Source organism: Cynocephalus volans, chromosome 7, assembly GCF_027409185.1.
Source record: "Cynocephalus volans isolate mCynVol1 chromosome 7, mCynVol1.pri, whole genome shotgun sequence".
Lineage (NCBI taxonomy): Eukaryota > Metazoa > Chordata > Mammalia > Dermoptera > Cynocephalidae > Cynocephalus > Cynocephalus volans.
In genome coordinates, this window is record NC_084466.1 from 106,218,159 (window position 1) to 106,232,982 (window position 14,824).

The 14,824-nt window shown below is 31.4% G+C and overlaps 1 protein-coding gene across 1 annotated transcript in view; it reads left to right on the plus strand.

Moving 5' to 3' along the window:
- RTKN2 (rhotekin 2) overlaps window positions 1–14,824 on the plus strand; it is a 71,313-nt gene that overhangs the window by 20,790 nt on the left and 35,699 nt on the right. The window contains exons 3-6 of the mRNA XM_063103504.1: window positions 4,280–4,338; window positions 7,999–8,052; window positions 9,383–9,500; window positions 11,880–12,077. Coding sequence (XP_062959574.1) covers window positions 4,280–4,338; window positions 7,999–8,052; window positions 9,383–9,500; window positions 11,880–12,077 — 429 coding nt within the window. The remainder of the gene's footprint in view (window positions 1–4,279; window positions 4,339–7,998; window positions 8,053–9,382; window positions 9,501–11,879; window positions 12,078–14,824) is intronic.

The window sequence follows — 14,824 nt, forward strand, 5'->3', positions numbered from 1 at the left end:
ACAATTGCATCATTTTGCAATTTACAAAGAAAATATATATTTTTTTTAATTTGCTAATTGATGGCACAGAAAAGTTTCAATAGATTCCAGATAACAATAAAAAAGAAAAAAAGTTTCTAAGTTGACTAATGGGTTGAGGGCTGCCAAGTTGACAGAAATTAGAAGTTTTTATGATGGGGTTTTTTGTGTGTGTGTGTGTGTGTGTGTTTTTGGTTTTTTTTTGTGTGTGTGTGGCTTTTGGTTTTTTTTTTTTTTATCTTAAACTCTGATCATTGTACTGGAATATGTGTAAGGCTGACCATTTGGCTCATTTAGAGTCCTATCAATATCTAGATTCCATTCTTTATTTTCAGAAAGTTTCCTGGGTTATAAAGTATTAATTCTATCTCATTAATTTGTTTTTCTTATTTAAGAATTCCAGTTACACATAAATTGGATCTTCTTTGACTGTCTTCTACGCCTACCACTTCTGATATTTTTTAGCACTTTATTTCATTTTTGTTCTGCTGGTTCTTTTCATTTCCATCCACTCTGTCCCTTAGTGTACTTTCATTTCTACCTATTCATCTTTGGGTACCTTATATTTTAATTGACATTTCAGAAATGGTTTTATATTTTTCCAATTTCTTTACTTATTCTTTCCTCTCTTTCTGTCCCTCTTTATATCTCTCCCTATTGTTTATCTTTTAGATTTTAGATTTCAGATTCCAGGTTTCTTTCATATTTGCGATAAATTGTCTAACTGACAATTCATTTTGGAGTGTTGTGTTAGTTTTTTGTTACTTTATGGTTTTGAAAGTGGGATTGGTAGATTATTTTATCAACTGAAGAGTTTTGATTCTCTATTTATAGTAGCTTTCTATGGATATTGGGGTCCTTTTTTGTCCCTAATGAGATATGCGGGATTTTCCTGGGCCAAGTGATTAGGAGTGGGTATGGGAGGTTGCTAAAAGGGCTTTCTTGATTTCTTCCATCCATCCCTCCCCTTGTGTGCCCCACCCAATCCATTTCTTCTTGACTTAACTTCTGAAATGTTTAATTTAGCTTTGTAGAAATAGTACTAGTCACAGCCATTTTATAGGACTTAATTATGCATGCCATTCAACATAATTGTGACTTTTAATAGTGCCAAAATAACTGTGAGTTTTATGTGATTACTATACTAGTTTCTTATACTCCAGTTTCCTAGTTTATTGCTTATGTACCATAACTTAAAAAAAGAAAAAGTGTAGGTTGGAAGTGAAAATTGTGTACTTTTAGTAATTATATAATAAAACATGTATTTAAAGACACTGCTGATTTTATTTCTTAAATTTCATATAGTTTGGTATCTGTTGAAAAGAGTATGTCACATTTGGAATAGAAAGCTCATCTTCCCAATATAAGATATTTATGAAGCTAATAATTTTATACCACATAGTTTTATGATGGCTTAAAATTCCATGCTAAGCATTTCTGAGTATCTTAGTTTTCACTTATTTGCTTAAGAGGTGAAGGATTTTATAATCTGCTTTCAAATGATAGAATCCCATTTAGAATTTTTTTTTTGTACTTCATAAAGAAAATGTAAAATACTTTTATCATTGTACTACTTTCATTATAACTTGTTAATTTTGGCAAAGAAGTGCTACTTTAAATTTCCATATGAATAATAAAAAGGATAATTTATATTTATGCAGTCGATTTTAATACTGATTTTTAAGCATCAGAGTGGCAGATTGGCACCCTCTGTTGGTCAGTTTATTTACCTACAGGCAGAAATATAAGTAGTAAAAAGTTTGTCTTTTATTTGTTTATCTCTGTCTTTTAAATTAGCATTTATAAGTCTCACCAAAATAATGCTCTAAACCAGGTTCATAGAATAAGGTGCACTATTATTTTAGCTGTGTTTTGTTTAGGTAATTTTGTGGTTATTTGCTTTTTCCTCAGGCTGGCTTTCTAATTGTAGCATTCAGAATTGGCATTAACATTGCAGATTTTTAAACAAGCATTTATTTAACTGTAGCAAACTATTAGCTACAGTAGCACATTATTAAACAGATAATGTTTAACAATTTTATTGTCAATTTGGATTAATTAGAAAAATATCACATTTTAGCACCCTAAATAACAATTTTGGGAGTTATTCAAATTGAAAATAATTCAGGCTTCAGAAAATTGAGGCTGAATGACTTCAGTTCTATTTCTCTCATTTTTTAAAAGACAGACTTAATTATTCTGTAAGATTACATTGTTAATTGGATTTTTATTATAGCTTTATAATATTTGTATATATGTAATAAGTTTGCTGCCTGGTCTTGGAAATGTCTATGCATATAGTTTAAAACTGCAGGGAGGAAAGCTGTACTTTGCCAAGCAATTGAATAGTTTGGAAGGGAGAAGATATTTTTTGTTCTGTTTTGGTACATATTCAGTAGGTTTGCTTTTAGTGGTTCTAGTATTTCAGAATTTCATTTGCCTGCCAAAGCTTCAAATTTAATCTGATTTAATAATACCTAATGAATTTCAACTTTACTATAATCTATGACCTATTCCAGGATACTTAAGTTACTCGTGATATAGGAACTTCCTTGTGTTTTTTCACTGAAGTAAGTATTTTAAGAATTTATGTGTTGCTCATGTAGAAGGTGTCTTTTAAAATATTGCAAATGCCAACCAACTGTATTTATATGGCATTTCTTGTACCAGTTTGAAGAAACTGAGATTTGTGTTTGATTTCTAGTGGTCCTTTCAATATGTATTTTCACCAAAATATATGACTATTCAATTGAACTTTTCTGTGATACAATAAAAAGCATGATAATGTTCTGAATATAAAGTGTTGAACTTGACTTTTTTGAATTTATGATTTGATGAAACACTTTGAAATAATTAATTAGTTCTTGTATTTTTCACTGGTGAATTTCCTACTTAAATACCAGGTATGACCATAAAGTAATTAGATAAGATTCTGAGAATATATGTCTTTAAATCTACTACATTATTTTATTCAGACCTAGCGTGTGATTCTATAAGTACCACATAAATGTCCCATATAAACTTACCAACTTAAGTATGTCAGTAAATTATTTTAGCTCATTTGGAATATACTTCACCTATAAATGTATGTATTTATTCCAGTAAGGGGGTAAAAAAGATGATATATTTTGTTTTCAAATTTGGACACATGATAATGAATATATAGGTAGTCTTTTTAACAAGCCTACTGAAAGCAGTGAGTTGGTGCTATCTTCTGAAAATTAATTTATATAACTTCCCACTTTAAACTCCCACCCAGTCTTTCTCCAGAAGCCCTCTTAGAGTTAAATAGTATTCAAATGGAAAGTTTACATCTTTCACATATTTGAAGCACCTAATTAAATTTGGTGGCAATTAACTAGTTAATCAAATTAAATAGGGATGAAAAACATACAAAAAAGAATATTCTTGAAAATACTGCCCTAGAAATGGAATGCTAATCTCTAAATGCAGGTTATTAGGAAATAGGATACTGGGGAAATATTAAAGGATGGAATTGTTTTGATCTAGTAGGATATAACTTTGAAAGTTTTTTAAATGGTAACAGTGTATTCTAAAGTCAGACTTGGAAGTGCCTTATATCCCCAGAATTTCCTTTGAAACTTTTTCCTATTGTCATAATAATATTTTCCTTTCCACATTTTATTCTCTCTACAGAGCCATTCCTTTCCTTTCCCACCATAATTAGTTAATTTATTGTTTTAGTATATGCTTAGTTCTTTGGAATTTTGGGGAAATGAAATATGATATTAACTGCATATAAATATATAGCAGAGAGTAATTCTTTGGATATCTGTCAGATTCTATAAGGATAAGGTATTCCTGAACAGCAAGTTGCATGATTGGGAAGTTTATTAACTTTTTCAGGCTACTATAGTAAGCTAGAAATGTAATTTATGAAATAGTGAACCAAGGTATTATACTTCTGGGGACCTGGCAAATATTGTACATCTTATTTATAAATGCAAGTGATCACAAAAGGCTTTTATTGTAGAGTAACTGGTATACAATCATCAGGTAATATGAAGTTTATATGAAAAATCAGAGAATGCCTCTGTATGTTTCTACTAAAGTTAGCTAGCTGTTGACTAACCATCTTAAAGTTTGAGTCAAACTGTTTACATTAATTGCAAGTCATTATTATTCATAGGTATATGTTTGTTTTTAATGTTTAGGCATTTGTGAAAGACTTAAAATAATTGCTTATGAGGTAAGATCTATTTTTTTAATAAGGTGTTTTTTTGTTTTGGTTTTTTGACAGTGATGTGAATTTTGAAAGTAAAGAACGAACAGCGTGTAAAGGAAAGATTGCCATATCAGGTATACTATAGATGGATCATTTTATATTGCTGAATAAATTCCATGAAGTAACTAGAGTTGGTAGGTTTTGTTTTTCTCCCTGCTTCCATTCTCTTTATTTTTCATACCTGTATCCTTCTTTTCATTATAGTGCTCTATATTTGTGTAGCTCTTTACAGTTTGAGAAACTATTTCATGCATTGCACATATTATGCAGTTTTCTCCTCAGTGCATACTGGTAAATTAGGTAGGATAGTTCTCATTTTCTACAGACTCAGATGTTTAGTGACTTGTAAATGGCTGAGCTGGGCTGCAAACCCAGGCCTTTTGGCTCTCCGTTCCTTTTCCACTCTGAAGTTTTAATAATGTTTTTAATGTTTGACTAGGCCAGAAGTTCCATGAGGGTTGGAACCATGTTTATTTTGTTCATCACTTTGTACCTAGAAGCTTGCACAGTGCTTGGCACGTAGTAATTGCTCAGTGAATATTTGCTAGATGGATGACTTCTCTTTGCTGCCTGTAGGATAAAGATCAAACCTTTTCCCCCCAGTTTTCCATTCTGACCCAATTCTTTTTCTAGCCATATCTCCCACTACTCCTATACATAAGCTGTCTGCTTTAGGCAGACATTTCTCTCTTTGTCCTGTCAACACATCCCATGCTTCTGGCACCCAGTTAGCTCAGAAAATAACTATTTTATTTGAGATCTATTTGCTCATCTATAAAACCTTCCCTGTCATCTTCCCAGCTGGAAGTGATATTTCCTTTCTCTGAATTCCTAATGCAGTTAGGAGACCGTTTACCACTAGATGGCACTTATGCTGTGTAGTCTCAGTTTCTCCAAAGTGTTAAGGAAGCTAAAGGCAACAGCTTGGCGATGCCACAGAGAAAAGTGAATACATAGCTGATTCGTGGGTACATTAGCTAGGTAGTACACTTTTACAATTAGTGTCTCATCAGTACATTTTGGAAACAATAGTATGTACCTCCATTAGTCCTTAAGTAATAGCTAGGTTATTACATTGGCCAAGAGCCTTGTACTAGGGAGCTTGCTGCTGCATTTCAGGTCATCACCCAAGGAACTGTTTTCAGTAATGTCTTTATGGATAAACAAAAATGATCATACAGGAAGAGTAAACCTGCATTTTACATAGGGCATAATTGGTCAAAATCAGAGAAATTGCCCTCAGCTAAACAAAAAATTCTTCAGAAAAATAACTGAACTATATAAAAAATCCATTGCTTGTTTCATAGTTATATTCATGTTTTCATCTTTCCAATTATATGACTAAAATAAAACATGTTTTATCACTCCTTGTATCCTTTTGCTGCCAAACATAGTACTTTCACATAGTAGTTGTTCACTAAGTTTAATACTCCTTAACTTGAATAAATAAAATATTATAGGTCTTTAAAGAGGATTTTCTAAAAATACTTAAACATAATCCTCCATTTCTTCATTCTAATACTGTGCCTCTCAGTATACAAATGAGATGTTAAATTGCTATTGAAGACTCAAATGCCATGATAGAGTCAACATCTATTGTTATTTCATAGTAATCAGTTTATAGACTACAGCAGTACATGGTATTAAAAATTAACTGTATATTTAGAAAGGGCCTTAAGTAAAAGCTTTTAAAGTAAAATAAAAAGAATCTTCCTGACCACAAATACTCAAGTGTAAAAATTGAACTTATTTCTGCATGTGTTTCTTCTTTCCAAAAGATAATTTTAAATTAAATTGAGGAATTGAAACTCTCAGAAGATGGGACACATATGTAATGTCTTTTCAGCTTTGCGTAGACTTAATTATATCTTGCCTATGTAGCTGTAAAAACAGAGAAAATAAATAAACAAATTCACCTTTATAAATCCATTTTCTTTTGACATTTGTATGAAAATGTGACATATGTTTAGACAAAAATGAGTATTTGCAACGAAGTTTCATAATATTTCCCAGATTACATTGATAGCCAGGACATACCCAAGTTTTCCATTTCTAGCTTTACCACTCACTGGCCAGATATTTATAAAAGTAAAAAGAATAATGGAGATTTATCCTGATTATTTCTGCTGAACACCAAATAATACATTGTAATAATTGTCTTAGCTTATTCACTGACTCCTAATTCAATGACCAAATCAAACCACTTCACCAAGTGCCTCAGTTTTCACTTTTGAGAATGATACACTTCTAGGACTTGATAACATCGTTAGCTGTCCTATTATGACTCTCTCAGTTTACCATTAAAATGTTAATAAAGACATAAAAAAAAGACAAAGTAAGAGTACTGTAAACTAAAACTGAGTCAACCGTTTTCAAGAGTCTGGAAGGAACTTCTGTCGTTTGAAGCTGAATTAAGAAACATAGTTGATGGGTTACACATCCTTTTCTATCTGAACAGTACAGACCAACTGGGAAATATATAAGAAATATCCACCTTCTCCTCTTGGGGAGCTGAGATAGCTAAGCATGGGAAGGAGTAAGACTGACACACAGGCTGTGGGTGTACAGCAAAGGAAGTCAGGGTCCATGTTCTTTCTTTCTATGATAGTGTAAATAGTTAATGCCACCCTAACAAAGCCAGAACAGCTGTGAGCAAGAACAGTTGTGGAATGAAATGAATCAGCAACTGTGGTCAAGCAAGAAGAAATGGGCTCTTTGACAGGACATCAGCCAAGTCATAATTATAAAACAATAAAGGCATTCCCATTAAAATAAGAACAAGATAATAATGTCTATAATGTCAGTTTAATTTAACACTGTTTTAGAAATTCTAGCTAAAATAATAAGAATAAAAGATGACACTATTGAAAAGGAATACACAAATTCAATACTATTTGGAGACAATAGATTGCAGATCTGTAAAACCTAAGGAAATTTACTAAAATAGTATATGAATTAATAAAAAAAATTTAGTAAAAGTGGCTGGATTCAAGATAAATATACAAAAGTGGTCATTTCTCTCAAAACCAGCAATAACTAGTTAGAAAATATAATGGCAAAAAGATCTCCTTCACAATAAAAATAACAAAAAAATCAAAACATTAAATACCCAAGAATAACTTTAATAAAATGTAAGGGTAAATATATTATGCTACTCTGTAAAAAGACAGATATTTTAAAGTTATCTATTCCCAAATTAATTTGGATAATAGAATACTAATAAAACATTTGGGAGGGGGGATTTTAACAAAATAATTCTAAAAGTATAATATGTTTTTAAAAGGAACCGTTTCTAATAGATAATAAAGTGTATTATAAAGCTACAGTAGTTGTATAGCATGGTGTAGGCATTAGGATAGACAGTAACTGATAAATGATTGAATTAGATCTATAAAATATATAGCCAAGGAACAGATATTTACTCTGAATAGTGAATATGATAAAGATGGCATCATAAATCACTGAGGAAGAGAATGATATATACATGCAGATAGAACAATTATTTTTATAAGAAGAGTATTTATATCTTCACCTCACATACCCCAAAATTTCATGTAGATTAAATAACTCTTGAAAGTAAAAACTGTGAATAATGTCTAGAAAATGTGCTGTTAAATAATAAATTTTATTTTGGCTTTAATGGTCAGAATCTATTATGGAATTTAGAGTTTCATGTTAGAGTAGGAAGTAAAACTTACCAGATTACTTGTCATTTCTTTTTCCTTCCTTTATAGATATTCGTATACCACTAATGTGGAAAGACTCTGATCACTTCAGCAATAAAGAACGTATGTATGATTTTAATTTGTAATCAAAATGTTTTCTTTATAGTAAGTTTGTGATTATTCAGGGAAAAGGACATCTTCCACACTGAAATAAATTGATGTCATTTGACAGAATAAGCAGAATTTTGCTGAACTGTTTTCTGATTTTTAGTATAAATATGTTGCAATTGCTTGATACTAATTAAGATAATGTATACCTAGTGTACTTTTAGTTGTTTTACGGAGTTTCTAACGGGTTCAGGGTGCAGAGTGGAAGAGGGAAGTATGGAACAAAAGAAAGTGTTTACAGACTAAAGATAAAGGCAACATTTCTTTTATTTGACCAGAATCTGGGAGATCTTTTCTGCCTTATTTTGTTACTTCAGATTATTTAACAGCATATAATAAGGGAAGATTTTTTTTTTTCCTTTAGCATTTTATGGCTTTATATGTAGTCTTCACAAATCCATATATTGCTTAGGTCATGGAAGTTAAACCTCAAATGATTTCTAGTTGTTAGAGGCAAAGCAGAAAAGATACGATAATCCTTTATCTTTCTTGTCACTGTGATAGCTTTATTCCTCATGCTTTAAAAACTGAATCATACTGAGCATAATTAGTTTTATATGAAGAATTTAATATCAGTTTAGTGTTTGTTATTCAATTAGGAAATATAATTTACTTTACAGAGGAATATGTGTGGGAATTAAGTAAATCTTTCTGATTACTACAGAGAATAAGTTTTTCTGAAGAGCTACATTTTCTCAGTAATGAGGATTTAGCCCTTTAATCACCTAATGCTTTTTAAAACATCACCAAATTGAAGGGCCCAGCAGCTATGTTTTTTGTGTTCCCATGTCTACTCTTTATTATTTTTGTGTGTGTGCGGTTTCCTCCCTTGCTGTTAATTTGGTGGGAAATGTTTTGCTGTTGCTAATGTGCCTGCTCTTAACTTCTAATAAAAAACGTCTCTTTCTTAAATAGACTTGGAAACCAAAACAACAGAGGTAATGGTACATATATAAAATAATAAATTTGGTATTAATTAAAGCTTAAAGAGTTTTCTAGGAATAAATTTTGTGAATTTGGTAGTTTAGGCTGTTGAGAGGCCTATATATTTATTTTTGATACTCCCTGGTTTAATTGTGTTCTAGTTGGGTAAGCTGTTACTATATACTGACAGAACAGTCACTACGAGATATTAAGGGTTACAATATCCAACATATTAAATAAGAATATATTAACAAATATTTAAACTAATAATTTTAATTTTCAAGTAGACTTTAACATAATGAAGGCATAATTTGTTACATGGATTGCTGCTTAAAATGTTTTTTTTTTTTTTTCTTTCTAGGATCACAGCGCTATGCCATTTTTTGTTTATTCAAAATGGGAGCTAAAGTTTTTGATACTGACATGGTACTTGTGGATAAAACAATAACAGATATATGTTTTGAAAATGTAACCATATTGTAAGTATTTTTTTTAATCTTCAGAGAATGAAAATAATCTAAAATTCTACTTTTTTTTTTTTATTAAAGGAAGACCTAATTATTGAGTCTTTGGAATTGTGAAGTATTAAGATCTTTCATTGTTTAAAATGATTTTGAAAGTTACTTTGGCCAAAAGAATCTCATTTCTACAATTTTCTGATGTAAAATAAAAAGGAAATCTAATAAAAATTAGCAGTAAATATTTGACTCATTGGATATGATAAATTTAAAATTTTTAAAAAATATTTATAGTTCCATTAACTAAGCCATGGATCTAATAGAATTTCTATTAACATTATTTGATGTAAAGTGAATTTGGGCATAAAACAGGTTCTTCTAGCTCATATAGGAGGTTTAGTTACAGAAGTAGTAAAATAGTGTAATGATTTTATTTATAGGATAGTTCTGAAGTATGTACCATGGAAAAAGCACTTTGGTAAAATTTTGGGGTGTTCTTTTTCTTATGGTGCACTTCTTTCATGTACTCCAGAACAATTAAAAAAAAAAACAAAATAGGTGATCCTCGGGGTTGTTTTTATTGTTCCTGGCTTTTTAAAGGCTCATTTTATTGTGGTCATAATATAGAACCAGAAAGAACTCCTCAGGTAGCCACAGAAATCATTTTTAACTAACATAAGTTTTTCCTGGCCTCTTTCAAAGGGTCTATAGGCCTAAATCTGTGTGGGATTTGTATTTCTTTCAAACTTTCAAAGACACTGTTTTCATATCTAAATGTTAATTAGATATTAAGGTAGAATCAATGTATATGTTTTTTGCCATTTTCACCTATGGAGCTATCCTGTTGAAATTTCAGAGGACTAGTTTTCCACTATCCTAATGTTAAAAGAAACTACAGTAAACCATATTTTGTGGCTTCTGCTCGAGTATCCCATAGTAACTATACAGTGTGGAAAAATAAAACGCGTTCTGACTTATTAGCAGTAATGCAGGCTTTCTTACAAGCTGTATTGAACTGAAGGAACTGTTTTAGGGTACAAAATATCCCCAAATGCTTTTATAACTAAAGCTTAAAATTAATTTTTTCTTAGTTATCTGAATACATTTATTTCCATTGTCAACTATTGCTAGTGAATTTTTTTCTGCCAAAATTATCTTGTCAGTGGGCTCTTTTCTTCATATCACTTTGCTATTTTTGCAAAGACAAAAATCAGAGTTTTTCAGGGAAAGAACAAAACAAGTTGCTTGGGAAAACAACATATGATTTATAACTTTTTTATAATTCTGTAAATATTTTAAATTCTTCTAAAAATAACTGTTGACAAATGTTCTAAATGTTTAAAAATGTTTTTTTGTTATGATTGTTTTTAATAAGTATTCAATATTTATGAATCTCTGATTTTCCTCTAAACATTGACATTTGTTAGTCATTACCAGGAATACTGTATATTTACAAGTTGCCAAATAATAAACTATAAAAATATCTGGAAGTTATTCCTTGGATTTATCCAAACTGTAGATTGGCCATTTAAATCTTAAAAAGTCTATGCTGCATTTGTAAAATCTCTGAGGCTGATGGATCTTCCATCTGCAGGCAACATCTGCTGGTGATAGATCTCTTTCGCAGTCTTAGTATATATCATTGTTAGTAATATCACCACATTCTTTTATGCTAAAGGTAACTACCTTTCATTGTGTCTGAAAAGGGGTAAAGCCAATCGCAGAATTTGCTAAAGTTGCAGAATTTCTGCATATTGGTTTAATAAATATGTACAGAGTAACTTCTACACTGCTGGCACAATGCTAGGTTATGAATACAAAAAGATAAAGAATACAAAGATATACCAGTCCTCAAGGAGTTCATGCTTTGAAGTATATGCCTTTGTATCATTTTTGTGTTTTGTTTTGTTTTGTTTTTTCCCCTATATAACCAAATAGTGAAATGTTTATAGTTATTAGGTATAAAGGTAAAGTGGGGAGGGGGTGCAGTGGCGAGTGGACTATAAGTGAGTCTTATTTAAAGGTTCAAGAGATTTTGCTTTGGAGGAAATTACACATGTAAATACCTTAAAAATAGCCGTATTAAAGGAATGACAAGGAGAAATAGCATTGGCAACAAAATGACCTGGGTATTTTATTTTTCTTTAAGTAATATGCCTGCATATATTAGTTGAATTGAGTTAAGATTGCCCTAGTTTAGAAGCCCGTAGCTCCAAAAGTTGCAGTAACTTTCTCAGGCCTTTTAGATACTAAACATAGGGAGATTCTATTTTATTAACATTAATTGACATAAACCTATTTCAAATGCTGATTTTAAATGTTATGAAAACATCAAAGGATGTTATGGTTTTATTTTCTGTGGAGTTAGATTCCTAACTTTGTGAATACCCTCGTTTTTAGTAATGAAGCAGGGCCAGACTTTCAGATAAAGGTGGAAGTATATAGTTGCTGTACAGAAGACTCTTCGATAACCAATACACCAAAAAAGCTAGCTAAAAAACTTAAGACATCCATAAGCAAGGCTACAGGAAAGAAAATAAATCCAGTGATTCAAGAAGAGGATCATGAGACGTGCTTGTTCTTCAGTTCCTCTATTTAGTAAGTGACATAATATAATTAAACATTTGTGATATTTTAAAGTGTTAGGGAGTATATGTTTATATTTTAAATGGGAAAACATCCTGAGGCAGAAACAGAACTTGGTTGTCTAACATTTATCCAGTGGAGGTGTCTTTAATACCTTTCTTTGAAGGTAGGAAGTTGGGTGACAGTGTTTTTAGTGATTTGGAATTCCAATATGTACCAGAAAGATGAAATGTTTTTCTTGGAAAGGGACTATGTATATGTCAAAGTACTTACTACATATCAGTCTACTGATTGGATTTCTGCATGTATGTCATGCTTTATTGTTAATAGATTTTTAAAAATATTTTTTCTCTAACAAAACCATATTATCACTAAAAAAGTAAAAAGTAAGTCCGTAATATCATCTGATATTCAAATTGCCCCAATTCTGAAAAAGTACTCTTGTGATTTGTTTGTTCAAATCAAAATCCAAACAAGGTCTACAACATTACATTTAAGTGAGTCATAAGTTTCTTTTAATCTATTACAATTTCCTGTCATCCCCCCCTACCTTTTTTTTTTTTTTTTTTTTTTTTTTTTTGGCCATTATTTATTGAAAAACCAGGTCTTGTAGAGTTTCCCATATTTTGAATTTAGCTGGTTTCATCTTTGTGGTCTTTTCTTTGTTCTGGCCCTCGTATTTCTTATAACCTAGTAGATAGAACCTGATTAGATTTAGGTTATTTTTTAGGGCAATAATACTTTATATTATTGGATGTACCTCCTATCTCTCATTAGGAGGCCTTGTCCCACTTTTGCTAATGTTAAAATTGATCAGTGAATTCAGTGTTGCTAGCGAGATCTATCTGTTGTAAAGATCATTATCAATCTTTTATCTAAAGGGTTTAGCAGCCATTGCTGATCATTCATTATTTCATCAGGGATTATAATTTGGTGACTTTCTAAATTTGTCCTGCAGTTTTCTTCTAAACTGGAATTCTCACAAAGAAGAACTTTTCCTTATGAACTCTCTGGATACAACTGTAATAAAATTGGTGGAGGAAAGGGAATAAAAAATACTTGATTTTATATTTACCAAATTTTAGAATAATAAGTTGATACCCTAACAACTATGGAGTGGTCAATGTTATTTTATTTGAATCTTGAATTTTTATATATTTGTGTTTCAATCTATTATAGCTATTAGTCTCTTTGATGCCCAAATTTTTCCATCTGTGGTCAGAAAGCTTCAAGGTGACTCTTGTATCTTTTTGACACAATCTTATCTTTGATAGCTTCTTTGCTTTCTGACACAATAAGATGTTCCCAGTACATTTTGTATTTTTCTGCCCAAACTTGGTGGAATCACCATTTCTTCAAGGAGCCCTGGTTTCTTTCAGATAACCTACTTTAAACGTTGTGTTTCTTTCTTTACAAATAGTTTTGCGTTTATGTTTCTTTGTAAAATCATTGATCAGGCTGCATTCCTAGAATTTCTTCATGTGTCTAGTAGAGTTGGCTCTTGAGCTTGTCAATAATTTTACTATAATTACAAAAAGTGAATATTTTAGGTATAGATCCTAGAAATATCAATCATCAAAGTATAATTAAATAAATCTTTTCATGTCAGATATATTACGTGTGAAATATGCCTTGGCACTCTAGCATAATGGCTTTCAATCTATTTTGATTGGAGCTTATGCTAAGAAATACATTTTACACCATGACTGAGAGTGCACAGATACAGAAGCAGATAGATGTCATGAAGAAATACACAACCCTTACTGTTTACAATATAGTTATCAGGCATTTCCTTGTCCTAGCTACTTTCAGTTTTATAACAATGCTGTTTTTGAATTATTAAATTGATTTCATGATCCATGAATGGATACCAATCCACAGTCTGAAAAACAGTCATAGAAGATGTAAGTCTCTCCAGTATAAATGTCATTTCAGAGGGGGCAGGAGACCTTTAATTTTCTTTAGACCTAAGACCATCTTAAAAACTTTTCTACATTGAGACTATGTCAAAGATTTGCTGGAAGGTGCTTTAATTTAACCATAAAGTAGTGAAACTATTCTTTTGACGATTAGATAATTCTATTTCGGGGTTGAAAAATAGATTTTAGAACTGAAAGGGACCTTAGAAATAATCACCCAGTTCAGTAATTTTAATTTTTTTTCTTTGGTTATGAATATTCATGAGATACAGAGCTGGTTGTCCCCCACCATGACCTAGATATGAAGGCCAGTTCCATACTGGCAGCATGCCCATTACCACAAATTGCAATTGTACCCCATGTTCCCCACCCAGTTATCCCCAACCTTCCTCCCCCGCCCTCTTTCCCCCACTCTACTTTGTGTCCTAGGTATGTTCTTTCCCTCTGCATGTCCAGCACACCAATGTGGTCTTTCTTTCCTTACTTCTTTCTCTCTTAGATCCCACTTATGAGTGAGTACATGAGGTATTTATCCCTCTGTGCTTTTCTTATTTCACTCAACATAAGTTTCTCCAAGCTCATCCATGTTGTTGCAAATGGGAAAATTTCATTCTTTTTTATGGCAGAGTAGTACTCCATGATGGATATATACCACAGTTTCTTTATCCAATCACCGATCAATGGACATTTAGGTTGGTTCCATATCTTGCCTATTCTAAGCAGAGCTGCAATGAAGATGGGAGTGCAAGTATCCCATGGACATGATGATTTCCATTCCTCTGGGTATATACCCAGAAGTGGGATTGCTGGATCATGTGGAAGATCTATCTGTAGTTGTTT